Genomic DNA, 10,922 nt, shown 5'->3' with positions numbered 1-10,922 from the left:
AGATAGATAGATAGATAGATAGATAGATAGATAGATACATACTTTATTTATCCCCTAGGGGAAATTCATTTGTCCATTGCTCATTGTTGATAATAATAATAATAATAAAAACAGCTAATAATGCATAAACAATAATAATTATATTAGTCCACTTCCTTTGGCTGAGTTGTATAGCCTGATGGCAGTGGGAACAAAGGATCTCCTGAACCTCTCTGCTCTGCAGCGCAGTGAGATGAGCCGTTTGCTGCAGTTGTAGCTGCTTCTCTGTCCTGCCAGAATGTTGTGGAGAGGGTGGTTGGTATTGTCCATGATAACCTCCATCTTACATTGCATGCATCTCTCCACAACAGTCTAGAGTGAGTCCAGACTCCTGCCAAGCACAGACTCAGCCTTTTTTACTAGCATGTCCAGTCTCCTTGTGTTCATGTCAGACATGCTGCTGCCCCAGCAGACTGCAGCATAAAAGAGTACACTGGCCACCACTGACTGATAAAAAGTGACCTGAGGAAAAAGAGCCGGGTCTGTCCCTTCCGGTAGATGGCATCCATGTTCAGGGACCAGTCCAGTTTACTGTCCAGGTGCACACCTTGGTATTTATAAGTGTAGACCACCTCAATGTCCTTCCCTCGGATGTTGACTGGCTGAAGGGTGGGCCTAGACCTCCAAAAGTCGATGACCATCTCCTTGGTCTTGGAGGTGTTCAGAAGGAGGCAGTTCTTGTTGTTCCATTCACTGAAGGCCATCGTCAGATCCCTGTACTCCTCTTCGTGCCCGTTCCTGATACGCACCTCAATAGCTGTGTCATCCGAGTATTTCTGGATGTGGCAGGACTCAGAGTTGTATTTAAAGTCTGCCGTATACAGGGTGAACAGGAACGGAGCCAGAACAGTCCCCTGTGTAGCCCCTATGCTGCTCATCACTGTCCCTGAGACACAGTTACCCAGCCTGACGTACTGTGGTCATCTTGTCAGGTAATCCGCAATCCAGGATGTGAAGCAGGGATCCACCCCCATCCCTTCCAGCTTGTCTTTAAGAATGGGGGGTTGGATTGTGTTAAATACACTTGAAAAATCAAGTTATTACTCAACTTCACTGTTTCTGTAGTTGCCTGCCTTTGTAAGGTAGTACAGTCTAGGCTGTGTGACCACTCATTGATGCATACAGAATATTTGTGCATTATTTAACCCGTTGCTCACTATAATTCAATTTACATGGCTGCTTTTTCTTAGGTCACATTACCGTCTCGTAGTAATGCAGTTGCATTGCAAGCATGGACTGGTTCATTAAGTCAAACCTAGAGGACAGAAAATAAGCAAACATGATATGTTTAATGTGAGTTTGTTTTTGTTTCTTAAACCTGAACAAGGGGAGATTTCATACCAAGGGTACCAACCAATCGTATGATTTAAACAAATAAATCATAGCATCATTATTGTTAAATATATGAAATTTGAGGTTAGCAGGTTAAAACATGCAGAACCTCTGCCCTGGTCCCTTTAATTTTTGAGTTCTAAAATAGTTCATGATTCAGAGTTCATACAAAGGGATTTTTTGTTTGGTGCTTTAATTACATGACTCTCTTTTTTTTCCAGCTGTAATAGCAGCTGCCCCGCCCTGCAGTTCGGCCTCAACTGTTCCTCTGTCTGTGACTGTGGTGATGGGGTCGGCTGCCACCCAGTCACTGGAGTCTGCCCCAACAGTAAGTACGTCCATCCGTCCATCCATCCATCTATCCATCTATCCATCCATCCATCCATCCATACATCCATACATCCATACATCTATCCATACATCCATGATGTGTTTGTGTTTGTGTGTTTTTATCAGGTGGCAGAAGTGCTGTACTAGCAGGTGTGCTGGTCCCTTTGCTCCTGGTTCTGTTAGCTGTCCTCTGCTGCTGTTTGTGTTGTGGAGGAGCCCCTGTTGATGGCAAAGACAGGTCTGTACCTCGCTTACCTTTGGGTCCATCCCAGTGCCCACACTTTATTATATATTTTACAAGTAGCCAAGTGCCTACCTGTGTGATGTATTTCCAGTAATTGCCACAGTGCCCAAGTGCCCAGTGAGACCACAAGCTTGTGGAAATTCATTGGAGGTCACTTGGACAGGCTTGGTCAATAACAATATCCCATCGCTCACAAAAATACAAGTACAGCAAGGTCAACCATACAGATCAGATGACAGTACAAACACATTCAGGAGTTGAGAGGATCAATACAATTAATAAAGCACTTAAGTTGTCTAGAAGCATGTAGATACTCTACATAGAATAGGCTTAACATTATGTTATTTGGAATGGTTTCTGTCTGATAAAAGTTTTAAGAATGGATCATATTTCTAAAGATTTCTAATTGTGTGGTTCAACTGTACAATCAACACAAACTCAACTATTGCACTGTGCGATGCTGTGAAACTATATAAACCTTCTTTCTCCTAGGGCGGCTGTGGCTGATGGAGGTTTGGCCGTTCGGATGAAATATCACGTCTACAGTGTCCTGGCAAACATTAGCGCTGCCCTCCCCTGTATCTCTAATTGGTCCTCTGGTCTGCCTCGTGTCACTGGTAAGGACAGCAAAGCACAGCACATGATAGACCATGCTGTAAATCACAATAAACTAAGTAGTCTCATGAAAAGCGTGTTCATGCAGGGAAGGTGGACACAGTTATTTTCTTCATTTTCTGCAGAGGAATGAGTGCACAAATTATGATCTGACATAACTTGCTGAAGGGCATAGTGATGTGAAATGTCAGCATTTAATCACTTTGCGCAACCAATTATGTGACTGTATATTACTGTTATACAGCCTCTTGGGAATTAAACAAGATATTTTATTATGAATGTTTCCTTTTTTAATTCAAAAACATCCCCATCTTTGTGTTTTTGATTGGTGAAATATTTAAAGTGGGGATTGCTTTCATTATTAATGCAGGTGAATCTAATATTATTTAATCTATTTTGTTATGCCAACCACACAGTATCTCACCATGACCCAGAGCTGACCTTCAACCACAGCTTCATCGAGCCTCCGTCCTCTGGCTGGGTGACTGAGGGGTCATCCTTTGACAGTGATGAGGAGGAGGGAGAAGCGCTCTACTGTGTCCCTCCAAGAGAAGGTAGGTACAGGGATACTTTTCACCAAACTTTACATTGCCCTCTTTTGGTTATAAGCAGAACTGCCACCCACTGCAAAACTGGCCTTGAAATTCTTTCTTTAAACTTCCCATTTATGTCCTTGGCCCCTTGTCGTCTACATCTGTCCATCTCTTTAACAGACATCCCAGCAGTGGCAGGCGGTGAGTTCCAGGAGATGAGCTCAAAGTGTAACATGTTCTTAGACCCATCTGGCTTCAGCAGCGAGGACATCACCTCACCCTTCAACATACCTCGCACCTCCAGCATCGCTAAGTCCAAGCGACCCTCTGTGTCTTTTGCAGAAGGCACCCGCTTCAGCCCCAAGGAGAGGCGTGGCTCTGCTCAGGACCCTGGCGCTGTCCCTCGCAACAAACCCAAATCCAGCTGGGGGGTTTTGATGCTCTCTGCTCTCCAAAGTCAGGGAAGTGTAGCTAGGCCTGGGGATGAGGATGCAGCTGAGGGTGAGGAGAGGGAAGAGGAAGTGGATGTGCAGGCTACAGATAACCAGGAGTCAGGCTGTGAGGCAGGGGGCCAGGAAGTAGACAGAAACTCATCCAGAGCCACCTTGCAGGTCCCAGGGACATCAGGAAGAAGACGGACTATGTCCAACACAGCTGCACATAAAGGGACCCAGATATCAACATCAGGCTCTGATGCTCAGGTGGGGGTCTCAAATAAGGTGACCACAGTGTATGTGACGGTGGGGAAGGCAGGTAGACCCGTATCAGAGACCAGTTCTGAAGGCCCCGTTCAGGCCATGCTGCGAAGACTCGGCAGCCTCCAGAGACAAAGAGATCAGGACTCTGGCAAATCCAAATCCAAGGGAGGTGAAGGGATTACCAAACCACCCAGGAGAAAGCTTGGAGCTCGGGCGACTGTATGGGAGCAGGGAGGGCCATCTGGAGGGGAGGTTGGCGTATGTAAGCCCATCAGGAGGAAGCATGCTTCCCACAACTCCTCTGACACAGCAGGTGCTAATGACACTCCACCATCAGAGGGCGGCACTCCCAAACGGCCACTGTCGTCCATTTTGAAGAGCGTGCCAGAGGTGGCTTCAGCTGACTCAGGGTCAGAGCTGAGGGCTGAGGGTAACTCGAGGCCAGACTCCAGCAAAGGACAAACTGAGAGCAACTACCTGACTGTGGGGCCAGCAGGAGATGCTGCAAGTCTCACGGAGGTCATTGCCAACGAAGGAGCAATGGTCAGTGTGAGTGATGAACCCTGCTATGAAAATGTCATGATTAACCACTCGTAACCTCTGACTAACCACATCATCAGCAGGTCTGATCTTAATACAGATGCATATTTATTTCTCTGAGGTTATCACTGTTACAGACACAAACTCTCTTTGATTTAAGAGACCGTGAATTCTTAAGTTACGGTGTTATTGTTAACAGTTATGTAAAAGTACAACTTACAGACTGATATTTATGTGTGACATGTGTGATCACATAATTACATGGTCCTTTAGCCTGAACTCTAAGGAATATAGATTACATAATATCGGGTGTGGTATTTGGCTAATTTCTCCTAAGAACACCACTCATTGCATTCATTACCTCCAGTTTCATATTAACATGAGTATTGGGACAATTGAGTGATAATAAGTGTTTTTATTTTATACAGTGATGCATGCTATGTTAAGTGTATATGTACAATACAAGTACTGTAATAACCGGGTCTTTGCCTGCTTCTTGAGTCAGTAGGAATAAACAGACAAAAAGACTGGAGAGTGGAGAAAGTTTTTTATGGAAATTCAAGCACGTACTGTATGAACCTCTGGGTTGTACCAGGAGGACAAGAACAAATGACACAAATATTACAACTGTGAAGAACGCATCTGTTCACAGTATGATGAACTGTGTTGTTAATTCAGCACAAATATGTTTTAAACACGAGAATAAGATTTGCTGCTGTGATGATGTTTTATTATTCATGCATGAAAACACAACTAAGAACAGACTGTAACACACTGTGAATATGTGACTCGCTCTGAATCAGTACACAGTGCATCCTGTGGACATCTCTTTTACGCCCCTAAAATTGAATTGGGTTGCCCTGTCATTCCATCATAGTATTAAATTTTGCCGTGTTGTACCAATCGGTAGATGACAGAAAAATGGAATTGTAAAAATATTTTTGTGTCTACAACCTAATGTTAAAGTGTCCTCGAATATGAATCCTACTGCCACTGTACCCTGACCTCTGAAATGACAGTCACATGATGCTGCCATTTGGTAAAAACACATAGCTGCAATTTAGGACTTTTTCTTGCTTTTACTCAAAGAAAAATCTGTGTAGTCAAGATTGTAACCCTTTCTATCATGCTCTGAGTGTGTTATATTTTCACATCACTGTATATATGTGCACAATTAATAATGAGAAAATAAAGAATTTGAATTCTGTAGATACATGACTTAGAAAACAAAACGATTTCCTGCCTTTGAATGGATGTAATGTAACAAACTGCTCAATTATTATGACACTGGAAACTAAGAAATGACAAGCTGTGAATGCATAAAACATAAAACCTTATAACTGGTGCAAACATTTAAAAAAAAAAACAGTTGTGTTTAATAAAGTAGGTCATCTGATGTTAGATAACTGCAGAGTTCAGAAAAACTAACCAGTTGAACTTTGACCAACACGAGCAACGTGTGGACTTTCACTGATCTCCAATATTTGCTAAAGTTGATCAGCAGCTGTGTGTTACACTGAACATGTTTGACACACTTTTTGCAGCCAACACGGCCTGTTAGAGTGAAAATGAATCATGTTATACACAAATTTTGTCCAAATGATGATATTAAAATACCTAAAATATTTGAGACTACTTCCTCTCTGCTCCACCGTTGTCTGAGCAGCCAAGCCAGTATTTGGCGATGGATCTGGGATATGGAGGCATGGCAGGGTCAACTCGCTTGGTGCTGAGGTCCACTCTGTAGTATTTATCTAGAAAACACATAAAACAACAAAGTCATTCATTTGGTCTAAAGTTAAAGTATTAATGTTGTTGTTTTTGTAATGTTTTATTTGAGCAAACTGTGGATGTGCTGCTGGGCATGTCATTGTGAAAATCAAAACTTGGTCTCAGTCAGTAAACTTAACCAATAATAGTCTGGAGTTGTCATTACTGTCAGCATTCATCAAAACACTAATTTATTAATCAGTTTTGTGTTTGGTAATTTAGAAATCAGACCAGTACTGTATGTTAGCACAGGAATACATAAAAAGTGAGCGTAAAAGGGAACCGTAGTTATTTAAAGCATCCTGTCATGTGGACTGATAGACAACATGTGAAACTAGTTATAATAAGGCTTGTGTTACGAGACAGAGCTGGGGAACGTTTGAAAAAATTACTGAGTTCCTGCCCCCTCTGCCAGCTGCCGTCTACATCTGGAAGTCAACTCACAGAGGTTTTCTTTCATCAGTCCGTGTGAAAAAGCTGAAGCATGTTCTTGAGGTTAAATGGGTACATTCTACTGGTTTGACCAACTCACCCTTAGAACATACACATAGGTAACACAGTGATTATTTTGTGGCTATTCAACCACTACGGGGTGTACATTTATTTACTTTGTATCTCTTTTACATTTTCTGGTCAGAAGTGCAGGACTTTGTGTGTGAGGGATCGTGTGTGTATGATCAGAGAGGGCAGGAGAGGTGCAGCAGGTATGCAGGGAGAGCACACTGGTCGCAGCACCTTGAGACGACGTTGTACAGCTTTTCATTGGTATCGCTCCTTTCATGGATTTCATCATTGTTTTATTTACCTCTGACCAAATGAATATCCTCATTTATCTAATAAAGTTAAATTGGATTTGATTTGATTTCAGGTCCCATGAGGCTTTGATAGGCCAGTAGCAAATACTCATGGGATATGTTGTTGCCAGCTTATTACTCATATCCTGTTCCTACAAAGTGATTTATCAAACAAAAACAGCCGAAATTTTGCAGGTTGCTGGTTCTCAAATGTAAGATTTTGCTGCTTTTATCAGTTCTATGCCATTGCAAATTAAATATATTTAGGTTTTGACTCTTGTTCTGATTTTTTTTGACATTTTGAACACTTACTGTAAATTCTTTTTACTGTAAAAGTTTTTGATCTCAGTTTTGTTTTGTGTGCACTGGACATCAATGCAAGGATGTGGTGATGACTCCATTTGGACCATCCATAGTGTGTTAAAATGCTTTCCCCGACCATACTCAATCTGAACTTCTCCGCTAATGAACCTGTCTCTGCTGTGTTACCTCCTTTAAAGAAGTAGACGCTCTGAATGGGCAGACCCCTTCGCCTTTCCCAAAACGCCCTGTCATCTCTGGAGTCGTAGTTGCCTCTGTTGTTCTGGCGGTTTCGATCTCTCCTTCTGTCCTGGTCCCAGTCTTGATCCCACACTCTGTCCCAGTCTCGTCCGAGCCTCTCCTCCATCTCCATCCTCCTCTCTGCCATCCTCAAACCCATTTCCATCCCCCTTTCTGCAAAGCCCTGACCCATGTTCATCCCCCGCTCAGCTATGGAACCCCAGAAGGGTGAGCGGCTTTGCCTCCTCCGACCCCACTGCTGTCCATACTGCTGGTTCCACTGCTGGCCTTGCTGTTGATCCGACTGCTGATCATGCACATAGTCATTGCGACGTGGAAACGACCTCCAGGGCGTGACGTAGATTCTGCCCGCCATGGCAGCGTCCACTGGAGACTTGAGGCCCTTCCAGTCTTTGTTAATGAAGTGGTGTTTGTCATGATGCTGAGGCACTGAAGAAGGTTAGAAAAACATTAAGCTGTAAACATGACAACACCTGCCTCCACGCCAAACAAGTACAAGTGATTGATAACAGCACAACTCACAGTTGGAGAAGAGCTCTCTGAAAAAATTTTCATAGTTGTTGTAGTATACGTCTGTGTAGTGCCTGAATAGTGTGGGTGGAGACCTCTCAGACATGGTGATACACTCCTCATGAGACGGCTGGTGCAAAAACTCATACAAATAGTACTGATCCCCTGGAGAAACCAACAAGATGCCAAATGAAAATCTTTGAAGACATTTAAACAACTTTATGGTTGAGTACTAGATGAGTATTTTCCATATTATCACATGTTCAATACGCCAAATATTTCACGGAAGTATCTGAATTTATTGTGTCATATCTGGCTGCACCTTTGAAAAAATAGACTCTCTCTTTTCCATGGTGACCAGGGGCGGGGAGAGCAAACACTGCATCCACGTGATCAGGAATTTTGTCAAAGCCCACGCTGATATCACGAGGATAGTCATCATCCAGTTCGCCATTATCAAACCTCCAGTACTTGTTTCCCTGTTGAAAGTTTTGATTGCTTTCAATATTAATTTTTTTTTTCTGTGGTCAGACATACTGTTGACTGCTTATATTGATAATTTTCTGTGTCCCCCACCTTGAAGATGTAGGTCTTCCCTTGACAGTTGACACGGGTGAAAGCAGCATCAATTGGCCCGTCGATGCCCCACACATCCTTAATGAGCTTTGGATAGCCGGGAATGACCGACTTCTGGCCCAGTTCAAAGAAGTACTCCCCTAAAAACACAAGTTCATGACCATGTTTCCCCAAAACAGAAAAATCACATACCTCAGTATAGTTCCTCTGCGGCAAAAGGCAGACTCACAATTAAACCTCAAGTTTTGCTCATTATCAAAAGACAGATTACTCCACTTGATTATTAGATGGTTACATTGTCAGTCACTCACCTCTGAAGGCATATATAGAGCCATTTTTAAGCTGCATAAAAGAGTCAAAAGGCCTCCCACTGCAGACCTCAGCGTCTGGGTCGGGAGCTTCAGTGGTGGCTGTTGTGACGGGAACAGTGGTTGTCTCAGCTGCTGTGTCAATCTCAGGCGGTTCGGTTGTGAAGGGGACGCTCTGTGCAGGGAGGACTGTGTGTGAAATGGGTGGCATCTGTCTAACAGGGACTATCTGAAATATGGTGTCCGTCAGTCGTTGGGGTTTGGCCATTTCAAGTGTGGTTTCTGGACCTCGCTGTGGTCTGCGACCGAAATCTGAGATGGACTCCGGTGTGGGCTTCAGCTGAGGAACCACAGGGGTAAGAGACTGTGCTGAACGTTGAGGGGATAGAGTGGGACCTTCAAGCACCTCATCATCATCATCCTCTGCCAACACAAAAGTGTCTCCACGAGCTGGAGGGGGATAGATGTGATATCAGTAGCCATCCTTCGCTGCACCATTTTGACTGATGACTGTATTTTTAACAGATGAGCGTAGAGGTTTCTTACTCGTCATGCCACAGGTGGCCTCAAAATCAGAGCAGCAGCTCTTGTAATACTTGCACATCGAGTCACACTGGCAGCTCCTCTGAGAGTCAAAGCCATTCTCACAGCGACCCATACAGGACTCTTAAGATGACAGAGTTAAAGAAAGTGGATTGTCTCTATTTGATGTATTTTTCTACTGACTTAATGATCTTCTTCATTTGGATAATTAAATTAAATTGGATTTGATTTGATTATAGCTCATGGGATGTGTTGTTCTTTATCATTAACAGTATTTTTTCTCTGTATATTTAATGCCTGCTCATCTCATCCTGTTATGTATTTGTAATAATTGTAATTGGTGCTGAAACAAATAGCTAACTGATCAACAGACAACAAATATTCTGACAATGGCTTGATTGGCTGCTGGTCAGACAAAACCAGAAAACTTCAAAGATATTTGAAGACATTACTTTGTGTTCTGGCTTTTTGTGAGGGACATTTTTCACTATTTTCTGGCATTTTATGTGTTAAATGATCAATTGGTTAATTGTAATAATCATCAGATTAACTATTAATTAATGCGATTATTAGTAGCAGTCCTGACTGTAATAAACAAATATATATGTATTTGTGTATACAGGGCAAACAAAGTTAGTACCTCTGATTGGATCACACTGTGGTCTCAAGGTTGAACAAATGAAGAATGTAATTAAATAAATATGTTGTTAATGTTAATTATTTTATCCAATCAACATGTACTTGTGGTTAATGAAAGAAATATACTCTGAATGAGATATACATGTGTCCAAAACACACACATACTCTGTGTGTTCTGGTCATGTGTTAATATGTACAGTTAAATCAGGACATAATGCATTTGGGACTTCGACACATTATCAAGTCGAACTGTAACATTATAAAGCTAAACTGATGGATTAACAATCAGTAATGCTCCTTCATTTTTTGACAACAAACACTCTGTGAACTTTAAAAGTGATTTTTTAAATGCTGTACTTACCATCTGCAGCAAAAGTCTCAGCGAGCAGAGCCAGCAGCAGGACAGCCCGCAGCCTCATGTTGCCTCTGCTGTGTGAGAGGACAGAATGAGAATGTAATGATGGGCGGTGTGCTCCCAATCATTGAAAACATGTGTCAGTCACCCCACTCACTTGTTTACTTTAACTTTATTTGCAAACCTCACATAAACAGAGACACACAGCGAGAAAGAGATCAACAGGAAACAAAAGTTTAGCCCATGTGATTATCTGTTGACCTCTGACCACTCTACTTTTGTACTTTTATTGCAAAATGTGTTACTTTCATACTTACTTAAATACTTCTTTAAAAGTACAGAGGATATTACTCCCCTGTCCTCTAATGTAGCTACAGCTAATATTTAGTGCTTTTACTTAAGTAGTTTCAGCAAAAGAATCTTTTCTATGCTTTATTGTCATACATTTACTTTATGAATAATATCCTTACTGGGTTCATAACCCAAATTCACCATGTTTTAACGGTTGTACGTGTTGTGAAGAGCAGGTTTAGAG

General features: G+C 42.3%; 2 protein-coding genes across 3 annotated transcripts in view; one reads left to right on the top strand and one right to left on the bottom strand.

Annotated features, from left to right (window-relative positions):
• Positions 1-5,697, top strand: part of scarf1 (scavenger receptor class F member 1) — a 10,232-nt gene extending 4,535 nt beyond the window's left edge. Inside the window, exons 7-11 of the mRNA XM_022748447.1 lie at positions 1,593-1,699; positions 1,828-1,939; positions 2,438-2,562; positions 2,977-3,114; positions 3,274-5,697. Coding sequence (XP_022604168.1) covers positions 1,593-1,699; positions 1,828-1,939; positions 2,438-2,562; positions 2,977-3,114; positions 3,274-4,388 — 1,597 coding nt within the window. The 3' untranslated portion in view covers positions 4,389-5,697. The remainder of the gene's footprint in view (positions 1-1,592; positions 1,700-1,827; positions 1,940-2,437; positions 2,563-2,976; positions 3,115-3,273) is intronic.
• On the bottom strand, positions 4,864-10,466 carry vtn (vitronectin). Of its 2 annotated transcripts, XM_022748448.1 has the most exons (8): positions 10,394-10,466; positions 9,397-9,516; positions 8,854-9,300; positions 8,543-8,682; positions 8,289-8,445; positions 7,979-8,131; positions 7,385-7,885; positions 4,864-6,085 (listed from the first exon to the last, which is right to left on the bottom strand). In XM_022748448.1, the coding sequence occupies exons 1-8, from the start codon at positions 10,449-10,451 to the stop codon at positions 5,964-5,966; spliced, it is 1,698 nt and encodes a 565-aa protein (XP_022604169.1). In that variant the 5' UTR covers positions 10,452-10,466; the 3' UTR covers positions 4,864-5,963. The 2 variants fall into 2 exon arrangements, with proteins under 2 accessions (XP_022604169.1, XP_022604170.1); XM_022748449.1 differs by lacking the exon at positions 9,397-9,516 and having other exon boundaries at positions 10,394-10,455.
• Between the last annotated feature and the right edge of the window lie 456 nt (positions 10,467-10,922).

Source organism: Seriola dumerili, unplaced genomic scaffold (assembly GCF_002260705.1).
Source record: "Seriola dumerili isolate Sdu_G_001 unplaced genomic scaffold, Sdu_1.0 BDQW01000122.1, whole genome shotgun sequence".
Lineage (NCBI taxonomy): Eukaryota > Metazoa > Chordata > Actinopteri > Carangiformes > Carangidae > Seriola > Seriola dumerili.
Note: the sequence above shows the minus strand (reverse complement) of the source record. Positions and strands in the feature narration are given on the sequence as shown.

Bases quoted from the DNA above. Each gene is read 5' to 3' on its own strand.
- vtn (XM_022748448.1), bottom strand. From the start codon at position 10,451: ATGAGGCTGCGGGCTGTCCTGCTGCTGGCTCTGCTCGCTGAGACTTTT. The intron at 8,683-8,853 runs GTGAGTGACTGA...TTGTGTTTTTAG, and splicing joins CTCTATATATGCCTTCAGAG to GGGAGTACTTCTTTGAACTG. The intron at 8,132-8,288 runs GTGCAGCCAGAT...TGGTTTCTCCAG, and splicing joins GAGAGTCTATTTTTTCAAAG to GGGATCAGTACTATTTGTAT.